The sequence below is a fragment of the Bubalus kerabau genome, chromosome 22 (assembly GCF_029407905.1).
Source record: "Bubalus kerabau isolate K-KA32 ecotype Philippines breed swamp buffalo chromosome 22, PCC_UOA_SB_1v2, whole genome shotgun sequence".
Classification (NCBI taxonomy): domain Eukaryota; kingdom Metazoa; phylum Chordata; class Mammalia; order Artiodactyla; family Bovidae; genus Bubalus; species Bubalus kerabau.
The window spans coordinates 51,303,782-51,331,186 of record NC_073645.1 but is presented as its reverse complement, the minus strand read 5'-3'; the positions used below and the strand labels follow the sequence as shown (position 1 = coordinate 51,331,186).

At 50.1% G+C, this 27,405-nt stretch overlaps 1 protein-coding gene across 2 annotated transcripts in view; it reads right to left on the bottom strand.

Moving 5' to 3' along the window:
- Nucleotides 1-27,405, bottom strand: part of MGMT (O-6-methylguanine-DNA methyltransferase) — a 226,224-nt gene that overhangs the window by 20,034 nt on the left and 178,785 nt on the right. Inside the window, exons 4-5 of one of the 2 annotated variants that reach the window (XM_055561052.1) lie at nt 18,660-18,820; nt 619-655 (exon numbers count right to left, since the gene is read on the bottom strand). In XM_055561052.1, coding sequence (XP_055417027.1) covers nt 619-655; nt 18,660-18,820 — 198 coding nt within the window. The remainder of the gene's footprint in view (nt 1-618; nt 656-18,659; nt 18,821-27,405) is intronic. The other variant, XM_055561051.1, reaches the window with a different exon arrangement.

Here is a 27,405-nt window from a genome sequence, read left to right as displayed (position 1 = left end):
ACACCTCTGCCAACCAGTATCTCTGGGCTGGACTGGTCAGGACGGGGAGACACTCCATCTGGAAAACCCAAGGGATGTTCCCGGCTTGTGAAGAGGGCTGCCTTGTGGTGGCCGTGGGGGACAGCCCAAAGCCAGCCTTTCTAACATATGACAAAAACAAGCTGCAGAAAACTGTTGCGTTGGATGGTGGGCAGCAACACGAGCAGGGAGATGGGAGGGAAATGCTGGAGCACAGCTGCTGAGGGTCTGGTCTTGAAGAGTGGGCATATGTTTCCTGGAAGGAGTGGGGGTGCTTCAGATAGAAGTGACCCCCAATGGGAAACTGGGACAGGCAGTTGATGTGCTCTCCTTGCCCTTCACTTACTCCTCTTGCAAGCACCTGACCTGGGGCTCCCTTTTCCAGGTGAGGGAATGTGGCACTGGCCTCTGGGTTCCCAGTGGGGACTCTGTGGTCCCAAGCACTGCTGAGAGCCCAGATTACAGGTGTGGAGGGAGATTCTGTCCTGTGGGTGAGCCTGGAGTAACTGTCCAGCTAAGGGCGGGCCTACTGAAACCATGCGCAACGGCAGTCAGAGCCTGTGGTCTGCTGGTACTCAAGGGAAAAGGAGCCTGGCTCACCTGGAGAGAGCACAGCACCTCTGCCACACCAGGAACACTGAAAAAAAAAATAATAATCAGGAACACAACACAAATTTTATGACTCCTTAGAGAGACAACGGGGGCATCCCAGGTGGCACAAGTGGTAAAGAACCTCCTGCCAATGCAGGAGACATAAGAGACAAGGGTTCAGTCCCTGAGTTGGGAAGATCCCCTGGAGGAGGGCATGGCAACCCACTCCAGTACCCTTGCCTGGAGAATCCCATGGACAGAGGAGCCTGGCGGGTACAGTCCACGGGGTCGCAAAGAGTTGGACAAGACTGAAGCGACTGAGCACGCATGCATAGAGTCAATGGGCAACTTTTGGGAACAATAAACAGTTTTTACTTTTAGAACAGTGGTCCTCACAGTCCAGTCTGGGGAGCTTCGGGGTCCCAGAGACCCAGTTAGGGGAACTGTGAGGTGAACACTATTTTCATAGTAACACTGAGGTGCTATTTGCCTTTTAAATTTTCATTCTCCCACAAGTACATAGAAGTTTCCCATAAGCGACATGATGTGTGATAAACAGATTAAATGCAGGAGCAGCTATGAGAACCCACCTGTCTTCCATTAAGGCAAGATTAAAGCGACTGGCAGAAGTGCAGAGCAGTGCCGCTCTTCTGTGTGTTTTGGTCTTGGAAAATAGAGTTATTTTCACATGAATATATTATTTTTGATAATATACAGTGAATTTATTATTATTACTTTGGAATAAATTAACACACTAAAAAACTCTCAGGTTTAATTTTCAACATGGTCAATGTACATAAATAAAATGCTGATAATCCAAAGCTCTCTGGGGTCCTCAGGAGTTCCGAGGAGGACAGAGGGGTCCAGAGGACAGACGACCTCCATAAAGGGTTAGGGCGGCCCCTCCCTGTCCACGCCTGGCCAGAGGAGCAGGGCTTGCTGGCCTGGAGCGCACCAGAACACAGTCTCCGAGCTCATCTCGCAGGCGGATTGGACTGTATCAGCCCTCAGAAACGAGCCTCGGCCTCACCCGCTGCGGGGAGACGGCGCTCTCACCTGGCGAGGCCGGCGCAGGTGACGTGGGCTCAACAGCCTCGCGGCTGCACCTGGCCGTATTGTATTTGTATTCACCTTCCCAATAATTAGAGCTCCCGAAACTTATTTAACAAAAGAATTATGCCTAAGACTTAAAGCTCAAACTTAAGGAAGCCTACAGAGAAATGATTAAACTGTGAATGTCCTGGTATGAATGTGAATAATTATACATTAACACCCTTTACCATTCAAGTAATTGTCATTCAGCTCAAACCTGGATAACTGACTTTTGAACAGGTGTTAGCAGTTTCTGAACACTATACGAAATACATAGAAAGGCTGTTAAAAAAAAAAAAAGGGAAGAAGGGAGAGGGAGGGAAGGGGTTGACATGTTGCTGAGGGTCCCTGTGAAAAAGGCATGGCATCAAGCCTGAGCCTCTGGTCCTACTTGCCTTCGACCCGCAGCCGCGAGCGCCTCCCCTGCCAGCGTGTGCCTCTCCGCACGCCCACCTCAGGCCCTTCCTTCTCACGTCCCCTCAGAAATACTCCAGACTTCCTCAGTTGGTCGCCTGAACCAGCCTGGCCCACGGGAGCAAGGGCTCCCCCGGGCACAACCTTGTCATCTGAACGACAGAGAGCTGGGTGATCAGATTTAAGACGACACAGCGCTTTCCAACGCGGTGTCCCTGTGCGCCCACGGTGGCGATGAGAGGCCTCCCTCGAACCTCGCCTTCTTTTCGTGGTTTCAGTCCAGCTGCATTAAAGGGACCAGTTGCTAGTGAATTTCAGATCCCCACCATTTGAGGCTACACGCCCCACCGGTCTGTAAAACCACGTCAGCGTAGGTACACTGTATCCCACCCCTCTCCAACCCAGCTCCACAACAACCGTGCATTCCTTCAGAAGCTTTCGAAGCCTCCTGCTAGCCCTCCATAGCATCCAGCTGCATCAACAGATACCTTGCAGCTCCTGCAAGTCTAAAAGGGAGCATCTTCCTGAACCGGGGCACAGCCCCACCACCCTGGGCCCAGCGTGAGAGGCTCCAGTTGGTGTCACGTGACTGGGAACATCAGCAAATCTAAAGCAGGGGTGTGGGGCGGTGAGTCTGAAAGATCCCCACCCATGTGGCTTCTTGAGCTTGTCTAAAACAGCCCTGAGGTCTGTTAAATAATTTTAGCTAACTTTTGATGACCAACCCAACAGAAAGAAGCTAAGCCCTTAATTTCTTAATGAATTATTCTTTACCGTGGGACAGGGATTACGCCATGGAGAAGGCACATCATTACTGACAGAGCTGTCAGAAGGACAGGCAAAAGGAAAACTGGCAAGCTTTAATTTCTCTGCAGAGAAATGAGGGGCTCTTTGGGGATTAATCTCAGTATCAACATTGAGCCTTTGCCGCAGGGCAGCTGAAGAATTCAAAAGAAGTTGTGACTGAATTCTGAGTGATGGAATCCAGCTCCAATTGTGCAGCTGACTTTGGTTTCTCACCTATTCAAATGAGGACGAGGCCGCGCAGGTGTGGGTGGAGGGGGTACTGTGCGCCCTCGACGGGTGGGCGGCAGGGAGGGTGGGAGAAGGGCCTCCCAGGGCACCCCTCCGTGAACATGCAGGAAGTTCCCCTGGGGGGCAGAGAGGCAGAGGACTTCACCACTGCTGCCCAGCCAGGGGGTCCTGGTCCCTTCCTCTCCTTTCGGGGACCAGGGCTGAGAGCCAAGAGGGGCTGCTATGGGCAGGCGGCAAGCCCATAAGGTCACGCTACAGTCCTCTAGCACTTTATACTTCCCTGAAAGGGCAGTCCTTGCCCCTTTACAAAGGCCTGAGGACATGGTCCCCCTGTTCCGAGCAGGTGAGAGACCAAAGCAGGATAAGCCCACCTCTGCCTCCCAACCATGGGCTTTTCTGCAAAGTCTGAGGCCTCAGGTCCTCCCCACGTGACCTCTCCAAAGGGCTGCCTGAGTGTCTTCATGCCACAGCAGGTGGCTTCCCTCAGAAGAAGTGACCCAAGAGGGCCCTTCCCAGCCTTGGGAGCCTCACCATCACTCCTGCCGTATCCTGTGGGCCCCTCGGGGCTAGCCTGGCTCAGCCGGGGCAAGAACAAGAGCATGGGCACCAGAGGCAAGGGCCACCAAGGGACATGCTGCAGAGCCATCCCATGTCTGTGTTCCAGAGAGGAACACAGAATTGCAGAATTCAGCAGGGAGCCCTGGGCGGATCAAAAGCCATGCCTGCAGTATGACTTTGTTAACTGACTATGGTAACAAGGTAGCATATCACAACAATTCTAAAGTCAGCCACGATCTCCCAAATTCTCAAAGTGAACATCAGTTATCTCAGGCTGGGAAACTGGACTCTAAACACAGAAACAAAATCTACAGTCATAGAAAGCACCTCACTACATATTCTCCCAAGTCCCACGATCCCCTTAAACATGACTTTGCTCCCCTTCAAATTTAGCATCTGAATTCTGAGTCTTTTCATTTATGAAGCAGGGGTGAGGCAAGGAGAGTTTTTCACTAGCACCAGCAGAGACAAAATTAAAAACGTTTGACCTTGAATTTGCAATATCAGGTGTGCACCTTACCACTTAAAACTTTAAAAAGTGGTTGAGTCCCGTACACTATCAGGGGCTCAAATTCTTCCAGATGTTTCCGTGAAAAAATGCTGATAACTCAGACTCTGTAGAGTGGTCAACAAATGATGGCCAACTTCAAACCGGGTCCTGTTCCACAGCAGCAGGCAGCGACCAGAGTCCCCTGCCCCTGGCTGTCCATGGCCACACACCAAGACTACCCCGCAGACAAAGGGCTCCCTGGCGCTGGAGAAGCTCTCTCTACAAAGGCTGCCCACCCTGCTGGGCCAACACCACACTCAGGAGAAGGCGGAGAAATCAACAGCGGCTTTCAGGTCTAGGAACACTGCTTGTTTGACACTCAGACTCACGAGCCTCCAACATCAGCGGCAGACTGGGGAAATATTAATTGATTAAATGAAGTCCTCTGTAATTAGATCACTTGCCTCAGTCATTCAACCCATGGCTACTGACACAGAATATACATGTATCAAGTATTCTCTTTTACTCCAAGACTTTCCAATTCATTTAATCAGTGATGTATTTTACTTTTGATAAAGTCTATTTCATTGTTATTTTCTATCATGAATTTGTATTTCAGGATTGTGTGAATATTTTTTTAGTAACATGAAGATATTCTCCATGTTTTCTTCTAAATAAAAGCTTTAGAGTTTCCGTTTTATGTTACGTACATGATACATCTCAAATTAATTTTCATGTACAGTGTGAACTAGGGGTCAAGGCAACTTTGCATGAATGTGTGTGTGTGTGTGTGTGTGTGTGTGTGTGAGAGAGAGAGGCCCAGTTGTTCAAGCACTATTTGTTGAAAGGATTTACTGTCCCTATCCATCTGTTTGGAGTCTTTCTCAAGGATGCAATGGCTGTACAAGTGTGGATCTCGAGTATGTTCTGTTGCTCTAAGTACTGAGGCTTAAGCCAGTGCCGCGGCGTCTTGACTACAGATGATCTGTCTTTAAGTCTTGAAATCAGGTAATGTAAGTCCTACAATTTTATTCTTTTTCACGGCTGCTTTAGATATTCCAGCCTCTTTGCATTTTCATATAAATTTAGAATCAGCTGGGAACTTAAAGGACTCATGGGACTGAACTCAGAGAACAGTTCACAGAGAACTAACCTCTTGGCAATACTGGCTTCTCCAATGACCAAGGCCTGTGCGCTGACTTTGCGGTTGTTGTTCAGTCACTAAGTCGTGTTCGACTCTTTGCAACCCCATGGACTGTGTTCCGCCAGGCTCCTCTGTTCTCCACTACTCCTGGAGTTTGCTCAAATTTGCTCTAATTCCTGTCCACTGAGTCAGTTTCCTTAGGTCCTCTTTAATTTCTCTCAATCATGCGTTATATTGTCCAGTGGAGAGGTCTGCATTCTTTTTACTAAAGCTAATCTTAAATATACTTTGGATACTACTTGAAAACTCAGTGTTTTAAATTTAATTCTTAATTTTATTACATAAAAATCAATTAATTGTTATATATTAAAACTATATCCTCAACCTTGTTAGATTTACTTGTTAATTTTAACAGATATTCAAAATTCTATGAGATATTCTATGTACATGACTGCTGTTGTTTAGTCGATAAATTGTGTTTTGGGACCTTATGGACTGTAGCCCACCAGGCTCCTCTGTCCATTGAATTTCCTAGGCAAGAAGACTGAAGTGGATTGCCATTTCCTTCTCCAGGGTATCTTCCTGACCCAGGAACTGAACCCACGTCTCCTGGATTGGCAGGCAGATTCTTAACTACTGAGCCACCAAGGAAGCCCACATAAATGATTATATAAACTGAAAACAGACAGTGTACTTATTTCTAACATGTATGCTTTTGTTTTTCTTACATTTTTGCACAGAACTCTGTCCTTTGAAATTATGTTTATTGTAGAAAATATATAATGAGTCTGTTTTTTTTAATCCAGCCTGTTTATCTATGCCTTTTTATTTGAACCTTAACACCATTTCCATTTAAAGTACCTGATCACTCTGTCTGGACTGGAGTCTATCTAGTACCAACTTGCTATTGGTCCCAGCTGTTTTCTGTTGTCCTTTCCCTGTTTTTTCTGCCTTATTTTAGATTACTTTAAAAATTAGCTATTTTACCTTCTATACTGACCTATGAACTACTCATTTTGGTTTTATTTTTTAGTAGCATTGTAGGATTTATAATATGCTTCTTTAATTTATCAAACCCTTCTTTCAATTAATACGATACTTGCTCATTATAATCTAAGAACTGATAGCAGAACATTTCCATTTCCCCATCCAACCTTTTGTTATTTACTTCTATATTATAAAACACCAAATTTATTATTTATATGCTGAACAGTTGATCATTTTTTACTGAAAATCAATAAACAGGAACTTCCTCCCCCTTAACTCTCACATGTACTTCCGTTTCCAGTGGTGTCGACTCTCTTTGGAATTGTTCCGCCTCGGTTCCCAGTGGCCCCACGCCAATCTCGTGTGGTTCCCCCAACACAGAACGGCACTCCTCACATACAACAGCATTCTGCAACCAACTCTTGCGGGAATTCTGTGTAGCTCCCTTTCTCCAGGACTCTGCCCACACCTCCGGCCACCTGGCACATGCACTAAAGCACTTGTAGCACCGTTAGTTTAAAAGGCAAAGAACGAGGAGAACCCCAATGCCTGGTGACAGAGGACAGGAAAAAATTACAGCATGCCCAGAAGATGGGGTTCTCTATATTCGTCATAATTAGCAAACTATCTCTGTAGGATTTAAAACAGATGAGTTTCACAGAAACGCTGAATGAAAGAACCAAGTCACAGTACTATTTCATCCATATAAAAAGTGCAAACCATGGAGCTGGGCTGGGGGAAGGCCGACGTGGCTGGGAGGACACACGGGACTGAGCGGTGCTGGCCGTGCTCCACCCTCAACCCGGGTGTGCACAGAGGCGTCTTCCCTCTTTTGTTTATGCCTTACAAATCCTTAATGAATACGCTTTTGTCCGATGTGGCTATTTCAGAAAAAAAAAAAAGAAAATACCAACCTGTCAATAACGCACTCAACAGTTATTCTTAATGAAACTCTTCAAACAGCTCCTTTCCCTCATATGATAAAAAATGATTCAAAAGGAATTTATTTACATAATTTTCTTGCTTTCCCCCCGAAATTTAACTGTTAAAACAAGAGAGGGAAGATGACAATATTTCCAAGCATCTGGATTCTGAGCTCGTGGAGCCCTGACCATGTGTTTCAAAGGAGCCATTACCACTCCCACCCCAGCCCCTCCTCCCCATGGCCTGGGTAATATTTTTTCATAGCAATTATATCACTCCCTGATGGTCTAGGGATATGTATGAGTGTATATATACTAGTACATACTTATAAACACATACATGCTGCTGCTGCTAAGTCGCTTCAGTCGTGTCCGACTCTGTGAGACCCGAGAGACGGCAGCCCACCAGGCTCCCCCGTCCCTGGGATTCTCCAGGCAAGAACACTGGAGTGGGTTGCCACTTCCTTCTCCAAAGCATGAAAGTGAAAAGTGAAAGTGAAGTTGCTCAGTTGTGTCCGACTCCCAGCAACCCTATGGACTGAAGCTTACCAGGCTCCTCCAACTTCCTACTAAAATACAAGCTCATAAGGCCCAGAATTTCGTTTAGTTTTTAAGTTCCAAGAGCCAAAAAGAGGGCTTTGCTTACAGCTCAATAAATAATTGCTGAATGACTGACCAATTGAACTCCCTTCTCCATGGTCTGGCCTAGGGCTCTGCCAGAGACCGGCACCTGTGTCCCCACTGACCAGTGGAGGATGGGCTGACAGGGAGGCCTGGAGTCCTCCCCTTGCAACTCACCTTCACTTTGAAGAGGGCGACAACTATCTAAGTCTGGGGAAGGCATTCAATAAATACGTTAAACTGAATGACATCTGACCCTGAAGCATGTAGAAAGGAACCACTGTCAAGAATCACTCAAGGGCCATGTCCAGGCAGCGGGAAGTGGTCCTCCTGAGGCTTCCCATGCTTCCTTCCACACGCTCTTGGGGAGAAAAGGGCCGCAGCACGCTCAGTCCAGGGTGGTGGGCCGAGCAGCCACCAGAGAACCTGCCACATGAGCTGGGAAGAGACTATGGCGGGGCCAGGTGGGGGTGTCGCGGGCCTGGCTCCACCCACAGAGCCACGTGGTGCTGGGCCGCGCTCACTCGACCTGCACGCTGGCCTGCTCGGGAATGGGACCCTGGCTGCTGCTTCCGTCTGGAGCCAAGCTCTGCTCTTGAGCAAGTGCTGGGTGCCGGCAGCCGTGGTCGTCCAGGGGAGCAGGGCTCCTGGATTCGAAATGCACTGCTGCACCTGGGTCAGAGCCCAGCGCTCCCCCAGCACGTGCAGCAGATGGAGCAGAAGAGCCTGGTCACGGAGACCACGCACATGCTGGGAAGGACCCGACATCTGCGCCCGAGAAGCAAGGTATCATCTCAGAGGCCCAACCATGGGCAGCTGCCCCGCCCTCAGGGTGGGGCGCCCTCGGGGGCTCTGTGGGGCGGTCAGAGGGTGGTGGGATACTCTTCCCAACTCTCCAGGGGTATCCCTCTGGCTCTCCTTGGCTCCAGGCCTGCCGACCACCATCCTCCACACTGACAACACAGCTTCTATTAATGCTACTGGGACCATGGATAACATTTAAATGCTTTAGCTTCAACCCAAATACACCAGACCTCTAATGAAACCTTAAACACAAGTCCTGTATTCTAGAAAAGGAAACACATCAGGTGAAGAGTTGGGGCCCCTGGCCAGGTGCGAACACCAAGAGACCTTGGGAGCTGTGTGCAGGTCCAAGACGCAGGCTATGACGAACATCAAAAGGTGTTAATGGTTTCAATATTTATCTGCTGCAGGGAAGCACTCTAAAAAGGAGACAGAAAAAAAAAATTCTGCTAATGGCTGTGTCTTTGCCATTAAAATGAAAAGCTTAATGCATCTTATAATCAGAGGACAATTTGCAAATCATTAAGAGAAATGTAAAATTCCATTAAAATACAAATCAAGAGACTCTCCCTGGACTAATAATCTTTTTGATATTATTTTGCATTTCACTATTTCTGTTCCAATACCCAGGCCCCACAAATGATCGGTTCCTGAACATGCTCTTTACCACAGCCTACTTCTTTAACGAGAAACCGAGAGAAGGGCAATCTGCTATTCAGAGCAGGTGCTAATGAAGAATTCCATATATTCTGAAATTTAATTAAAACCCCAAAGATTTCAAATTGGATGCAATTTGAAATGCCTGGGGCAGAAATACATGCACTTGCGTGGCGAGGGCGCCACACTGGAAGTTGATACCGTAATTGGTCTTGATGTATTTTTGTGTTGCCGGGCTGAAGCACAGAACTCATAACCATATAAAAATTCTCTGTAGATTACCTGCTCATTGAAAATGCCATCACTCAGGTAGTTCTCTACTAAATTACCATGCTACTAAAATGCACAAAGTGATTCGGAGAGTAGAGTGGCACAGCTGGCCGACGCTGCCAATGAGTTATGCATGCGTCAACGCGGCCTTTTTTCTTAGTAAAATATGCTCAGTTGAATATTAAAATATAATTGGCATTCAACCTAAGTAGCTTAAACCATTTTGTTATCTTCTTTTAAACCGATTTGGCTCCTCCACAGTTATTTTCAAGGATGCGATTCACAAACTAATGATACCATCATATTCTGCGAGATTTGTGCTGTTTTACATTTGTCATAAATAGGTGCAGTTTCTACAGCCTGCTAGGGATGGTCTTTAATATTAGCTGCTCTTGAACATCAAAGGCCCAATTCTTGAGGAAAAAAGGGGGGGACATGCCATTTATGTTGGTTCTTGCATATTTTATTCTACAAAGAGGAAGAGATGCGGACGCACTGAGAAAAGCACACGTCCTGGCCGAGTGGCGAGCCCTGGGTCTCCCTCCTTCCCTCCCTGGCTCGGAGGACTGGCTCAAAGGGCGGGCCGCTGCTGGACCTCGTGGCCCTGCGCAGGGCGGCTGTGTTTTTAGGAAGAGCAGACAGTGTCCCCTGCCCCTACGTCCGGGGCGGTCCTTCACACAATGTGCCTGCGCACGGTGAACACGGCGCAAGGGAGAGGGAGGAGGGGCTGCCGCCACAGAGAGCCTGCACAGCGTGACGCTGGCCGAGGGCAGGGCTCAGCAGGGCTGCACAGGGTGATGCTGGCTGAGGGCAGGGCTCAGCAGGGCTGCTGCTTCTCGCCACTTCTCAGAGGGCAGGAAATATCGGAATATAGCTCGGGACATGCAGACGAGCTAAACACACTTCTTCCGCTATGCTTCATTCTTCAGTTTCGGAAGCACTTTGTTACATGGCCTTAAAACTTCACACAATGCCCTGGCAACTGAGCCTCCAGAAGGTCTGTCCTGCCTGGAGAGTCCCACCCCTGAAGGTCGTGAAAGCCACGTCTGAGAGAGAGACGGTTCTTTTCCAGGAGATACCTTACTTTTCCATTCGGACACTGGAAACATGACCTTCAAAATGGGACCTGTACGCTCATAAATCCTATACTCTGAGTCATCTCGGTTGGTTGGACAGCATCACTGCCTCAATGGACATGAATCTGAGCAAGCTCCGGGAGCTGGTGATGGACAGGGAGGCCTGGCCTGCTGCAATCCATGGGGTCGCAAGGAGGGGGACACGACTGAGTGACTGAAACGACCTGAGTCATCTTGAACATAAGGGTTGCAAGTAAACCTGAGGGAGAGAGCGTTTAAATTAAGTAACAGTTTTTACACTTTTGGATCCTGCAAATAGCTAGACGGCATTGCAGCCCCTAGTTTTGTATCAATACTCGTACATTTAACGTTGGTAGCTTACAGTCTAGTTTTAGATGGTGCTCTCCTAAAACACCATTTTCTCTGTAAACCCAGGGATTAGACATGATTCTATTTATTATTGCTAGCGTGATATCAAAATACGTTAATGTTGCCTGTAAATGTGACCAGACAACATCTATGACAACAAAACACCAAACATTCTCTTGGAAGGACGCGTAAGGAAAAGTCAGTCTGTCATGTTAAAATATAGGCTTGTTAGACGATTATTTTTTAAAGTTCATTTCAAATGAAAATTATTGAAGAAAGTGACAATGTAACTCACTTCTCCCAGCAGAAAGAAACTTGGTTCTCCATTCCTTTTTTCGACGTGAAACACACCCAAGTCCAACACAGGCCCTTCCAGGTGATGTCTTTCTAAACGTGTGAATGTAAGTAGGGTGACTCATTTTTAATCGGAACCTTCACTGGTAGGACGTTTAATTACTATGCCAGAGATAAGTCATACTTCAATGTTAATATTTTCTCATAAAAGCAATACTTGTAATAAGTTCAATTTTAAGTACTATTTATTTGTAATAGAGACCTCATTGTATCCTACAAGGTTTGAAAGAAGCTGACTTTCAAACCAACTTTCTGGTTATCTTTGAGCTTGGTTCAATTATACTGTGTGACCCTGAAGCCTTGAGTGAAGGCATTCTCAAGTATTCATTTTTTTTTTTGGCCTGATTTATGGAAACCTTAGGGAACGTGGATCTGACCACCTCTTAGATTTAGGAGGAAACTTCCCCTGAGCTAGGCCTCTCAGGAGCCCCTGGTAATTACTGCTTCGTCAGAGGGCTCTTTGTGCAGGGACCCCAGGCGCTCATGAGGAGCCCAGCAGGCTGCGGGGGTACCCGAGCCAGCACAGGAGAGGGTGAGCACTGCACCCCGCTTTCTCCCCGGGGCAAGTGAGCACGGACACCTCACAGCAGTCACAGCCTCTCAGGTCAGCATCCAGAACCTGAAGATCCTCTCGCCCCTTTCTCGGCCATGCCCACTGCTCAGAGAGCTCCACAAGAAGCTAAAGCTTCGGTTTTCTGCCTGCTTCAGAGGAAAAACACATTTTTGGCCAAAGTATCTAGACACCTCCCGAAGGCTCTGGTTGCCTCTGCTAGGGCTCTACCCCAGGGTATCCTGGCGAGGCTCCTGGGGGCATCATCTGGTTGTCTGTCCATACCTGCAAACAGATGTTCTGATGGGTAGCCTGTCTTGCCTAGTTTTTTCTATCAAATGTTAAGGCTATGTGGGCCCCTCTGCCTTGTCACCTGGCTGTGAGCAAAGCTCTGAAAGCAGGGAGAGGCATGCAAAGCCTAGAACTTACTGAAGCTGTGGATTCAGTTCAGTCGCTCAGTCATGTCTGACTCTTTGCGACCCCATGGACTGCAGCATGCCAGGCTTCGTGTTGTTGATTACAACAGCAAAAACGCTTAAGTAGGCACAGTTATGTCTCAAACAAAACCATTATTAAATTAGAAATATTAACCTTAGTATAGGGTGAAACACACAGTAAAAGCACTTAGAGTTAGATCCATTTAAATAAATTCTTTAAAAGCAGTAATTCTCAAAATACGGCATGTGTAATTTGCCTCTTATAAGATTTTAATGTGGTTGGGGAAGGGGTGAGAAGTATCGATACTGCAGACACAGTATCGTTAACAGGCTTTCTAGAGCATTCTGATACATACACCCTCAGGAAAAGGGAGGGCCTCAGCTAGGAGAGTAACCTGGAGAACTCGTTTGCTTGAATCAATCCCAGTTGAAACTTTAAAAACTCTCTGCTAGCTCAAGATGTGGTTGCACAGAACAAAGAGTAAACAAGCACTACGACAACTGCCAGGCAGGAAACCGCGTGCAAACAGAATGTGAAAAATAACAAACCTGAGATACGATGCCCTCAGGCTCCCACGACACGTGCCCACACGCCAGAAGGGGCTTGCTCAGTGGAGGCGGAACGCTCCTGCTGAAGGGCACGGACTTCCCTGAGCCGGCCTGGCCAGCCACACAGGGTCCACAGTCTCAAACGATGCTCCTTCTGCCTCGGCTGGGAGCCCCCAACCCAGGACACAGAATTCTGGGGATCTTCTGCTCCACTGAGGGGCTGGAAGTGATGCAATATTCCAACAAGGGTGGGGGCCAGGCAGGCAGGAGAGGATGGCCCGCTGGGGAGGGTACTCCCTCTGGCCTACGAGTCAGCTGCAGGCTCTCCTGAAGGCTGGACGGAGGGCCTCCCAGAAAATGCAGGGCTCTCCTCCGAGCAGGGAGGGGGTCCCTGGGGTGGTTAAGGGAGCCTGGAGCGTCACAGGAAACACGCTGATGAGGAAGGCTCCCCACCTCTGCACCCCAGGACTCCCGCTACACCCATACCCCCTTCACTGAGCCCCGCCCTGCTTTATTCAGACATTTCCACTTCTTTTTTCCCAGGGTCCTGAACCACAACAACGTGCTGGGTGTTACTTTCCACGAAAGAGGGGATGGGCTGCTCCTGGCGGTGGCCTCTGGTCTTGATCCGAGACCTCAGACCGCCTTCCCAGCACCCTGAGCTCCGCGGCTGACCACCGCTCCTGGGCTTTTCACGTGGTCTTTCCATTTCACCTTTGCCAGCCTCAGATGTCGAAGGCTGCAGACCCAGATTTCCAAGTCTGTTAGCCCTGAAAGTGCTCAGCAGCTCGAGGGTTGAGAGAAGTGCATTCTCAGCAGCTGTTTCCTTCCCACCAAGGTGCAAGTGTTTCCTTGTTCTAATCAACAGATGGGCCTTGGAAGGAGCCCCACGAGGTAACATCTCAGAAGGTCAACAATTGTTAGAAGCCCTCATTTAGAATATGGGAGAACAGTGACGGCTACCAACCAGAACCTGTAAAGCATCTCCTATTTTAGCTATTTTCTCTTTAAATCAGTAATTCTTTTTTTTTTTTTTTAATTCAGGGAAACTATCAGTACAAGCGGCCTGTGAGCACAAAGCTGCATCTTGCCGTGGCTCTGAAAGAGACACGGAGAGCAGCCTCCCTTCCCCACCACACACCCTCTGAGGGCGCCCTGGGCTGGCCCCAGGGTGAGGGAGTGACAGCGCGCCACAGCAGGCCCCGCGACCCCGAACGGAGTGGGTCAGGGGGCCACACGCAGGACACAGTGGGGAAAGCAGGCCCCGCGACCCCGAACGGAGGGGGCTCAGGGGGCCACACGCAGGACACGGTGGGGAAAGCAGGCCCCGCGACCCCGAACGGAGGGGGCTCAGGGGGCCACACGCAGGACACGGTGGGGAAAGCAGGCCCCGCGACCCCGAATGGAGGGGGCTCAGGGGGCCACACGCAGGACACGGTGGGGAAAGCAGGCCCCGCGACCCCGAACGGAGGGGGCTCAGGGGGCCACACGCAGGACACGGTGGGGAAAGCAGGCCCCGCGACCCCGGATGGAGGGGGTCAGGGGGCCACACGCAGGACACGGTGGGGAAAGCAGGCCCCGAAACCCCAGATGGAGGAGGCTCAGGGGGCCACACGCAGGACACTGCAGGGAAACGAACTCATTCTCCTCAAAAGGGCCTTTCCTCTGACAGATGGGTAGGGTTGTTAAAGACCATTCTGAAACAGGGTTCACAAGAGACACAGAAGTACAAGAATCCTTTTAGAGGCTTGGTAGCAGAAGTTGCAAAGAAACTTCCCTCTAGGCAGCAGGTTTAAAAAATGCAGATCTTACTACTGTCATGCAACTGGATTTCATGGCTACAAGCTAATAGCTGTGACGAAGGAATTATTAAACTGTTAAATATTTCATTTAAAAAGGAACATTGCAGACACTTTAAAAAGAAAACTCAGAACTCATCTGTTGAAAACCGTCCTCTGTGAGACGGAACAGGGTGGAAGGCTGAACGCTCCCCGCGTTCCCTGGGAGCGGCTTCTTTTGGCATCCGTCCAGAGCACCGCCAGGCCCTGCCGCAGCAAGGGGACTCGGGGCGCCCAGGGAGGCCACCTCCAGCCCGGCAGAAAAAGCTCACAGTGCCAGGGCAGTGGGCCTGCCCCCATCTGCCCGGCCACGCCTGCCAGGAGGGCCTTTGGGGCAGAGGGAAGAGAGTGCTGCACACGTCCAAGTCTGACAGCAGTCTTCGCTTTTCCTAGCCTGCTCTTCTCAACACTCTGTGGAACCCTGCTTGGCACAGTGCTTCTTTGGTCATTCCGGCTGCTTCTGCCACTGATCGCTAAGGCTACAGGTATTAAGAGGTATACTACACCAAGAAGCTAACATTTTTATGTGTCAATATAAAGAAGTGAGGGAGTATTCAGAGAAACTAAGTTAAAATGGTATTTTATTATGAAAGAAACAGTAAGATTTATTTCAGGAATAATAGCTTCATTAAAAAACTGTTTCTTGGAGAAACATGAATTCAAAATAAACAAACCTGACCTCTGTAAGAGGTTTTACAGGGAGGACCCTACCGCCCTAAAAATGCCTTGTGAAGTTACAAGGCAGCTAGCTCATTAGCAAAACACGAAAACAAATACCTTGCACAAAACTCAGAAAACAAAACATTCATTTCTGTTTTTGAAGTTACGTTAGTAAAACCATAATCCTACGAGGACAGAACACTTCTCACTCGCTCTTGCCTCTCATTTTCGTTCCTTCATCAGCATCACGAACCTCACTGAACTGCCTCCCTTTCTGAGAGAAATCCCACCTGCGGTGATCCATGGGCAAGGCAGCTACCTAGGCCTCCTCCAGACTTCTGGTCAGGAGGATGGCCTAACAGTTCCTTAGTAGAAATACCCAGATAATCAATTTGTTACTAATCAGACTTCAGAAATGCTCCAAGGTAAGAAGATGCAGGACGTTAAATCTCCAATACGTGTCTTGGCCTACAAAAATGGTAATTCTAATAGGCCCTGCTTTGTGACCAGTCTTACCAAAAAAAAAAAAAAAACAACAGATGGTGAGCATCATCCTCACGTCAGGCAAGGAGTCTGAGAGGTGAGGCGGTGGTCCTGCCCGAGCAGGGGGCCCGGGCAGCCAGCACAGCCAGTGCAGGGCCCCCAGGCTCGCAGGCTGGGCCGTGCAGGACTCCAGCAGGAGCTCCCTCACTGCTGCACTTCTAACCAAGCCGAGACAGGCAGGTCTGGTCTACACGTCTACATCTCAGAGGAACGGGATGAAAGGTGACGCCCAAAGGATGCTAAATGTGCTCACAACCTCAGAGGCACGGAAGACAGAATTTGTCAAGAAGCATTTCTTCCAGATAAACACACCTGCTCCTCCGACTGCAAAGGTTTCTCTTCCTGGTGGACCCCACAGCCATCAGGAGCTCTGGGGGTGCTGGAGCGCCCTCCCCGCATGGGCCTTCCCCTTGCACCCCAGTTCACCGGCTCCAAGACAGAGGAAGAGAGCAAAGCCAACCTTCCCTGAGCAGCAAGGGTGTCAGCACACCTGGGGTTAGTGCCAATTAACTCCGTGTTAGCAATCACATTACAACCACCCACCACCTCCCTTCTTAAACTGTAAAAATCCCCACACCTGGTCCTCGCCCGGGAGAAGTGATTGAGCTAAAGCAGAAAAGCCTGGCTGGCACAGGCTGCGGCGTGGGAAATCCTGTCCTGGGGGCTAGCGCTGTCAGCAGGCGGCCCTGCCTCGGGGACCCTCCTGCCCCCACCCCAAATTCCAGCTGGAGGGGACCTGGCCCCGGCCACAAGTGTCCCCCAGCACTGCAGATCTAGTCCAACGGGGGTGGGCTACTGGGTGACTGCAGTCTTCATCCTTCCCCAGTGCCTGCTTCCAGCTTGCCCTGGTTGCCCAGACCTACCATGACCGTGACCCACAGGAGAAGAGATGGCCACGCTCAGGCCCGGAGCCGGGAAGGCGGGTGGCAGGGTGCGTGTGGCCAGCTCCCACTCTCTTCGAGCACTGAGGACAGGACTTCAGGGTTTTACAAGCTCACCCTCTGCTGACACCCTCATTATATTATACAGATACTTCCTGCCCTGTTTCATAATGTCTCTGCTCTGAAACATTCTAAACCTTAAACTTGAGCTCACTTATTTGACACATGTAAGGAGAAGGAAAGATGTTTGGCCAATCTGCTTCTGCTCCTGGTGGCAGAGCAGTAAATGGCAGTAGTGGACAGAAGAGTTCGCTGCTCCGGGATTCCCAAGCCTCTACTTTAAAGACAAACCCACATTTGAGTTCCTCAAACTGCACAGCAGGCCCCGCCCTGCACCTGGTGTCGTGAGGTGCACACAAGGAGCATCAGGCACCTCGACCCGGCCCGGCGACTCGAGAGGCGAGTTCCGCTTCCAAGCAGGTGGTGAGTGCCAGGCAGCAGTGGCCAAACTCAGCCACAGCGCCACCTCGGCCCGAGGGGGCCCCAATCTCAGGACGATGGAAGGCTCTGGACCTGAGCGTGGCGTGCGGCAAAGGCCTACCCAGCTCTCAACGGAGTCTTGTCCTGGAGACGCACCCACTGGACACAGCCCCACGTGATGCCCAAGGGCTGATGCGTTCATGCTCAGCTTCAGTTCATTGTGGGCAAAGACCCCCAGGGTCCGACCTGGTCACTCCCCTGACCTTGCTGGCCAACTCAGGTATTAGCTCAACTTGCCTGAGCTTCTCTACCTGCTGTCCCTGAAAGCTCTGCTCCACCTTCAATTGTGCTGAAAACTAGGGCAGCAGTTAGAATACAAATTCCACTTTGAAATTCAAGATTGCTTTAAATTCACCTCATCTAAAATCTCATGGTCATTTTTTTTTCTTAAGTGTATACACATGTATGCATCTATACACATGTGTCTCTACGTACCTGTTGCTGTTGTTCAGGCGCTCAGCCGTGTCTAACTCTGTGACCCCATGGACTGTAGCCAGGCTCCTCTGGCCTCCTCCATCTCCTGGAGCTTGCTCAAATTCTTTTCACTTGAGTTGCTGATATAGATTCACTTACATTAAAACTACTGTGAAAAAAATCACTATGCAAAATAAACCTCCGCTATGTGTATAGAATGATATTAGTTGCCATAATTGAGCTCCAAACAAAAGCTGAAGGAGAACTTGTCTGGGAAAGTGTTTTTACGTTATCAGAGGCTTTATGTGTCACTATCACGCTGCACATAGACAGTACGTTCTCAATTCAGCCCTCAAGAATACAACATTTAACTGTGCTAAATTTGAGATATTAGCCTGAAAACTTATTCAAGAGGACACGCCGCCACCGCCCACTCCAGGGTGTTAGCAGCCAAGCGCGTGGAAAGGCCGGTTGTCCACACGTGGGTCTTGGTGCTGCTGGCAAGTAGATAGTGTAAGTGAACAATAAGCTTACTGAAAAATTCACTGCCATTCAGACGTGTTCCTATTTAAAACTCTCAGCCAGTGAGAGTCAGGAGTCGCTCTGCATGCATCATTTTTATTGCCTTTGCCAAGGATTATGTGACCACATGCCAAAACCAACACGAGCACTTGGAGCGGGTGGGGAGCGGGCGCTCCCGGCCGTGCTGTGTGGCACACGCCGCCTCTGGTCACTCGGGGGAAACACGCGGCAGGCGTGGTCAGCAGCCCGAGCCAGGAGGGGGCTGACAGTGATCAGGTCAGGCTCCCTGAGCCAGAGGCCGCGTGGCGGCCGTGGTACCGACCTTTCTGGAAGACGGGATGGTGCAGCGCAGGCACGGGGAGCCCCTCGAGGACTGTGGGCTCGCGGAAATAGGTGTCCAGCCAGGCCGCGCACTGCAGCAGGGGCTCCAGCATTGCCCCAGGATCTCTGAGCTGCTCAGCGGGAGCGGCGGCCTCCGCAGGCCTGCAAGAGAGAGAACAGGAGAGACTCAACCTCCAGGCCCTGCCTCCATCTGCTGCCTCTAAACGGGTCACTGCACCCGTGCCTCCACCTCAGCTTAGAGGGACAGTTTTTGGAAGGATGTCCTGGGACCGGTGCTCGTCTGCAGGGCTCTGAGTGTCTGCAGTCCTGCCGCAGGGCGGGGGTGTGAGAACAAGGGTGATGAGCTCAGATGCAGATCCAGTGGGCATGAGCCCGCCCATTCCGAGACCACCACCCGCACCCCACCCCCACTTCCTCTGCAGTCACTGAGCATTCGCCATAAGAAAAATGTTCTCCAGAAATAGAGTAGTTAAACCCACCTCTTCGTCCCTCCCACCGCATTTCCACTGCACACCACACGGCTCCACGTGCTCTACAGCTCTCAGGGGGCTTTGGGGGGACCCCACCCTGAGTCTGCACTGCGCCTCTCGCTCCAGGGTGTCTGTTCGGTGTGCTGGTCACCCTGCGAGGCTGGTTTAGTTACAGGGCTATGATTTTCCTGACTGAGACTCCTCTTTCTTTTCCAACCCTTCTTGCTCATTCCCTGTGGTCACTGCCCTTCCTCCCTCTCACCTCTGTAGGTTTAAGCCAACACACCTCAGACTCGCTTCAGATGGTCTGACTGTCTCCTCTCCTCACAGGCTCACCCTTCTGTCTGGGGGATCCCATGGCTCCCCTCATGGAGCTGACTTCTCCCCTTCAGCAGAGGCCGACTTTTAAGGGATATGCTCTGCTGGGCTAAGAAAACGTCCCTCTGCAGAGGGTCACTTCTGCTGCTTCCAAGCCCCGGATTTTTATGAGGGATCCAGCTTTTCTGAACTTCTGAGGATGGCACACCCACAGAAGCACCAGCACCCAGCTGATTTCAGACATCATTCCTTCCTGAGCCCTACAGGCCTCCCGTCCCCGACCCAGGGGCAGGCGTGTGCGCCTCAATCTCCAGGTGTTTTCCTTCAAGGCACACCCACCCCCTGGCGAGGGTGTGACTGAAGCGGAGAGGCCTCACCCGCTCGGCAGTACAGCCCAGCTCGGGTGGGAGGCTGAGGTGCTGAAGCACCCGGAGGATGGGCCTGACCTCGCCGGCCTGAGGGGACATGCCGGTGTGTGCGGGGGGGGGGGGGGGGGGGGGCCCAGCCCTCCACTCAAGCCATGGGGAGCAGCTGAAGACCTTTAAGCCGGCTCTTGTGAGCTATGCTGGCTGGAGCCTGAGTCTCCGAGTCAGGGTGTGTGGTGGGTCTGAGAGTCCCGGGCGGGATGCACAGGGGAACGAGAGGCAGGTCAGGAAAGGCTTCCTGAGTGCATGAATGTGAACAGCATTAAGGAAGGAGCCAGCGAACGAATGGAAACAAGCCTTTCCAGGTGAGCAGGGGGTGGGAACCCTGAGACCCTGGCCCAGAGAGCCAGCCCGTCAGGCGGTCCTGCAGCCACGCGGCAGGCCCAGCCTTCTCCAGGATGCCGGCCCCTGGGATCGCAGGGAGAGGAAGCCCCAGATAGCACCAGTGGCTGGCCCTGGGCTGACGGGGTGCTCCCTGCGGGATGGGGCTCACTCCACAGGCAGAAAGTGGCGTCTGCGAAACAGGGGGCAGGACGGCGTCTGGGGGCGTCTTCTGCCCCAATGTCTCTCCCCGCCGGGACGTCTGCCCATGGAGAGGCGGGAACCTCTGCCCCCCTGCTTGGCATAAACATTCCTCTACATAACCGAGAAATTCCCAGTGACCCTCCTGCTGTGCTCCCTACCTACTGAGTAAGCAGGAAGCTGACTCTAAGGAAGAAAGTGGAGAAAGGCCATGGGCTCTGCCACCCTGCTCATGGGGCCGGGGTGGGGAGAGGGGAGGAGACAAGGTGTGGTGAGCTCGCTCAGACAAGGCACAGCACACGCAACCTGGTAAGCATGCACGTGGGGGCACGAGTGGGCAGCGGCCCACGTGTGACCCTGCTCACACCCCCGCCCCGACCCACATGGGAAGCAGGAGAGAGGCCCCGACAGCCCTGGCCGGCACCTCCTGCAGAGGCAGCAGGGTGAGGTTCTGGTGGGGGAGGGTAGCAAACGTGGGTGCCTGGGTGGTCTCTGGGGCTTGAGGGGTCTTCCTGACCATCACACTCTGCAAACGGGGCTCCCTGAAGTGGGGGCACACCATCCAGGAGACAGGTAGCTTAAGTTGAGAGTCAGGGGCTCTGCACCCACCTTGGGGAGTCACAACTCTTACTCAGATGCCCTGGTTTGCTCAGGGGCATCTGACAAAGGCTACGGAGCTGTGGGCATCCTGGGGCACTGCCCAGGTTGGGGGCCGCTTCCCCTGCGTTGCTAAGGGAATTGAAATGTGAGCTGAGTTTCCTAGCATTTCCCACTCTTAAAAGGACATTTGAAGAATTTTTATAGTAGTAAAATTCATCTTAAATTGATTTTTTATGCTTGTGCTAAAGATCTCAACCTCTGATTTACTCTGTAGTTCTCCTTTTTAACTCTTTCTCTATTGGCATTAGATAACTATTCATGGGTGAAATGTAATTAAACAGCTTTGATTCTGAAGCAAGGATTTATGATACTACATTTAAAATGAATGGCATTAAACACACACATAAAATCAGATTTTTAAAGCCATGACACAAATTTCCATTTCTACAATAAAATGAAATTTATTCTCTGCCCTGCCCTCTCCTCCAACCTCGCTCCGCTCGTCCCTGAAAGAGCTGTGGTGTGACAGGATCACAGCATCTCTAACAGCTGCTCTTATTATGGAGGAGTTTCTCCAGGCTTCCTACCGACGAACCTGAAACCCCAATCATTATGGGCTCCGTGGCCCACACTCATTTAAATCTCACATCCACATCTCCCTGGGAGCTGGGAGCCTAGCAGCTCACCTACAACCAAACGCACAGACCTGTGGCCACCGCCTCTGGGAAGCACCGCTGCGTGGGAGCCCAGCCCCCAGGAGGCCGATGGAAGGCTAGCGCTGAGGATGGAAGCGAGACAAGGCCGCCCCACCGCCCGGGGGCCAGGCTGAGGCCGACCTCAGATCCAATCCTCGCAAAGCCGCCCAGGACGCCATCGGTAAGAGCAGTATTGAGGCCAGTATCAGGACACTGAGGCTGTTTTACTTGTTTTCAGTTGGCACAAGAGGGCTGGTAGTGACTGGAAAATGAATTTGGCTTTGTTGAGCTTTTTAACGTAACAATAGAAAGCATAGGTATCTTCATACCGCAAACATAAAGTCACATATGTTTTGGTGTAAGGGTTTCTTCAAGAAACTTGCAATGCTGGCAACCCCAGGGACCCTGTAAGAAAATAAAAAGGACAACAGAGTGCCGCGTTGAGGGGAGCCGCCGGAACCTGGGTGTGTTGGAGAGCCCTGTGGGAAGCTCTCCTGGAGCTGTGACCCCTGAGAAGCAGCCTGACCGATTCCCATAGGCCTGGAGAAAGAACGTTCTGGTGTTGAATTGCATTTCAGATTTGTCTGGACATGAACCTGTCCATCACTCCAAATCAGACACAGCAAAGCAGGTGACATGCTCCAGAACAAATGAAGTGTTTTCAATAAAGCAGGCAGGGACTCTCCCCAAGACTTATCCAGAGAACCCCCGAGTTCACAGCACTGATACGGGAGCACAGGAGGCACCAGGAAGGCTGTTTGTTCCCCTGCGTGAGGCCTCCAGGCCTGGGCCCCGGGAGGACAGGAGGAAGAGCGGCAGCCTGGACCCAGGGGGCAGAGCAGAGGGAGCAGACGGGCCCAGGACACAGGCCCCACACAGGTGGCCCTGCCTGGCTCCAGGAGCCCTCCGGGGGCAGGTGAGGTGCAGTGTGCCAGGCTGGCTGAAGCCACCAGGAAGTGCTGCTCGAGGTGTCACCCCTGTGGGGACAACTGCGTGTGGCAGGCCGCCCAGCGGACCAGAGGGATGCCCCCAGCTCTGCCTTCTCCCATCTGTCCCACAGAATAGCTGGGCTCGACATGCCCACCCAGTGGGCAGGAGCTTTGCGTGTGTGGATTTTGGGGCACCTCAAGGCTTCGCTTTCAAGGAAAAGAAGGGGGTGGTAGAAGATGAGATGTTCAGATGGCATCGCTGACTCAGTGGACATGAATTTGAGCAAACTCTGGGAGATAGTGAAGGACAGAGGAACCTGGTGGGCTATACAGTCCATGGGGTTGCAAAGAATCGGACACGAATTAATCACTGACTTCAAGTCAACAACAAGGCTTCAACGACTGGCAGTAAAGAATCACTAAATCCTCCCATCTGAATGATTTCTACTCCCTATAGACATTGCCATGTCATGTACTTGGGCTTGTACCCCTTCTGACATGAGCAAGCAGGCCTGAAGTCCCGCGTCCCCTCTCTGGTCGGCCCTGTGCATCCTGCCCGCGGGTGACTGTGCCGCCGCCGTGCCCCCAGCCTCCCTGGGACCTGGTGTCTCTTCCCCATCTCCTGCTTCACAGGGTGAAACTGAGCTTTACGGTTTTGGGAGCGTTAACTGGTGATGCCAGAGGCTCACCTAAGAGAAGAACTCCAAAGACTTGTGTTCCTGAGTCCACCTGGAGTCTGGAGCGGTGACGGGGAGGTGTCCTTCAGCAAGGCTGGAGATTAGCCTGCAAGGACGCACACGGACACTCGAGTCAGGTCTGACGTGAATACGCCCAGAGCCCTGACCGCACACAGCGGCTTAGCGCCCCTCAGGATGAGGAGCCTCACCTTCTCTGGCCCCCAGGACTCCAGGGTAGAGCGCCAGACCTCACAGCTCAGGTAGGGACACACGCACGGCACACACTTGAAACTGCAATAGACGTAACTTCATAAACATCATGTGGAGACAGGAAACACACAATCACGTCCAAGTTAGCAGATCTGTGGCAGTGTCGCTGTGTTTGTGTCTGACGGGTTTGTCCTGCATTTAATTATACCTTCTTGTGAAGCTCAGATGCTTTTCTTCCAGTGGAGCACTGAAGACAGATAAATCATGCTACCTGCTTTCAATAAAGATCCTTTAAATTTTTCTAAATGAGAAGCTGAATGAAGTGTTTAAACTCTTTATCCCAACCCAATTTAGTGGTCTGATTCGATTCAAGCATTTACTGAGGACCCGCTAAATACAGGGCTTATTGGCAAGAGTATCGACCTGGGGACTGCCATGCACCTGGGCAGGCAGGGAAGCTGAAGGTCCAACAGAGGTGTTCACAGCCTCCCTGATGGCTGTGATGGAGGAGCCTGTCCCACCCCGCCACCCGGGGGCTTCCCCGCCACCCGATGAGCAGACCAGGGAGTCATGGCTCCGCGACGCTGCCTGGCGGCCATCAGCTGTTTGCGCAAGACCCCTACATGGGTGTGACGGAATCTGTGCAATCATTTGAACATTCCAGAGTTGTATTAGGACACAGAGTAGAAAAAGGAGAAACTGTTGCTACAGTGGTAAGAAACACAGGTCTCAAACAACACAACTGAGTCCGTGCAGGCAAACAGGAGGTGCGCCAGGCGGGGCCCGGGGGTCCACCTACGGACACAACCAGAGCCTCCCTGCTGCTCATCAGGTGATGCTCTAAGCAATCCGTGTGTCATCTCGCCTCTTTCTCACACGATCCTAAGAGTAACATGCACTCAACTATGAAACACAGGGAAAAGATGAACAAACATGCATGAAATACTGGCAACAGGCCTAAGTTCATATATATATATAAATGATACATAACACGCAGATTTCAATTCTATGAGACCAAAGCACCTCCTACTTGTAACGTGACTTCATGGACCGACTTTCGCAGGTCTGGTTGTAGGACCTACTTCAATGACACTTATATGCAGAAGGAAGAGACTGCGTATCAGACGAGTCAGAGTCAGCGCTGAAGGCGGCCCAGCCCTAGTTTCCAGGGACGGCAACAGGAGGGCGAGCCCGAGTTCTGAGCATCAGCTCAGCGAGCCTGTGCTGAGGTTTACCGTGTGGTTCTTGAAGAGAGGGAAGAATTTCTGCTTCTCACCTTCATGCTTTCTGCCCCACAGTCACACCCCCTGAAACGAACTCTACATTCATGACCCCATCACAGGCCACCGATGGCTCATGGTCAAGTCAGCGAGGGAGGAGGGAGAGCCTGTCTCAAGGTCAACTGGGCCCCTCTTACTCGCTTTCTGGGTGGTCACAGGTATGTTTTTAACAGGCATCCTAAGCCCCAAAAATCTGGGGCTCAAATTAATGTCAGAACCTAAGCAACAATTCCTCTGTAGCCATCTGCTGTGGTATTTTAAAACACCGACCAACAACACGGAGAAAATTTTATGTAAATTTTCAACCCCCCCATATAATGTACATAAGGACTGTATTTTTTAAAACAAATAATTGCTTCTTTAAAAATATCAACAGTAATACATATTTTAAGAGACAATTTAAACAGTATACTTGGCAGATAAGAATGCCTTAAAAAGTCTATCTACTTTCTCTCCTAAATGTTCAAGTTGTTAAAAGGAAAATTGTATTTTATCAACACTTTAACATATCATTAAAAATCTCTACTATTTGACAGATGAAGATAAAAACACCCCAAAACTATAGATGAATTATCAGGTCCCTAATGATTTCAAAACAATTACAGGATGCAGAGCAATCTAGTTAAATTTTATTCAAAAGCTTACTACACTTGTGTTTTCTTTTATTTTTCTATCAAGAAGCCCATGAGGTTTAGGCACAATTCATTATGTATGAGACCCCACTTGCAGTGCTCGACTGTTGATTAATAGCAAAGTTTGCTGTATGTACATTTGCAACATTAGATGCATACAATATGCTAACTTATTCTTTCACTGAAACTAATTATTTACAAAAATGACTACTTGAGACTACAATTTATTAAATGCATGCATCCAGTCTCAATTTGGCCCCCAAAGACAGCCTGGAATGAAGATCTTTTACTTGATGTGACAACTTCTAGAAACACTATTATTAATATTGTAAATGTGGCAAATAAAGAGTTCAAATAGCCTTACGTCTATGTTGTACTTGCTTTCACCACTGAAGCAGTGAACAAAGCAGCTTTCCAAGGTTTCACACACACAGGAGAGGTATATTCCTTTTTCTTTGCTTAATGTAGCTTCTTACAAGTAAGATGCATGTATGTTAGCAATGAAAGAGTTTTAAAAAGAAATAATACCTAACATTAAAAAATACTATAAAAATCCTGATCAAATTGCTGCTTAAGTATATTTATTACGATTCTATCAAGAATTTAGTTAATTTGTGGAAAAATATCTGTAAAAACATTAAGTTTTTAAAGTCATTCCATCAGTCTCATCAAATTCTTGGTACTCCCTCCAGAGTACTTTTTTCCAAAGGATCTTTGGGGTTAGGTAACTTCACATTATTCAACAATTCTGCTCCCTCCTCCCAGAAAAGAACACAGGAGAAAGCAGTCCATTAACGAGAATTACAAACATCTCATTTTTGGATACAGATGTCAAGTGGGACATCTGGTTAACAGAGAGCATCTTTCAGGCTGACTCTATAAGGCATGGGGCCAGCTGCCCCGAGTGGCCTACAGTCTGGTCTCTCTCTGCTGGGCCAACCCGAATACCCTCCAAAGCTGCTTGTCTGATGCTCTCGAAGCCCCTGTGTGGCCTTGCTCTGCTGTGCTGAGGGTGTGTGACACCGTGGGCCTAGAGGAGATGACGGGCACTCTTTCCTCCACACGCCATGACAAGAGCATCCGTGTCTGTGCCCCAAAGACGAGGTAACAGGGCAGGAGGGGGTCACCCGTGGCCAACTGCTCCCTGATATTAAAGTTCTGCATGGACACCTGAGGAAAAAGAATACACGTCCTTCTGGTCTGGACACAGGATTTTAGGGACAGAGACGAACAGAAATGTCAGGCAGAGGGTCTCTATAGCAAACAAGAGTTATGATGAAAGGTAAGTAGCATGAGAATGGAAACTCTCAGGGCACGCAGTCAAGAGGGGCAGGTGAGGACTGCTTTCCATCATGCAGTTCAATGTCCTGACTCTCAGTAACACAGCCGAGGTCAGACACAGTTAAGGCAGCTAACTGTGCAAGTCTCAGGGGAGAGACATTCTCAACGTCACACCTTCTTCAAACACCATGGCACTGTGGACAGGATGGATCCACTAAGGCAGGATCAACTATATGGAAACAACTCAAGGGAAACCCTTGTATACAGCTTCACAGCTGCTATTTACTGAGTGCCTAACATGTGCCATGCATAGCACTAGAAACAGTCCTGTGTTTTACTCCTCCCAACAATCCCCGAGGAGGCATTTTTCAATGTTCTCAAGAGGAAACTGAGGCCCAGAGGTGATGTAGTAACATTGATCAGTGCATCAAGGGATGAAACCAGAATGCGAATTAAAGTTTGTTCGATTCCAGAGACCTTAATCTGACCGTCGCCATAAAGCTGAAGTACTCTTGTCCATCTTGTTGAAATGGAAACAAACAGCCCCTCTGATGCCGACGAGCCTTATGCTCACCCGCTCTGTTCTGGAGAGCATATGGACTGGACAGCATTTGGATTTTTCTTACTTTTAGGAACTTCTGTCCATTTCTCCCCGCTCCACGGGACTATAACCCTAGGCCCACCACC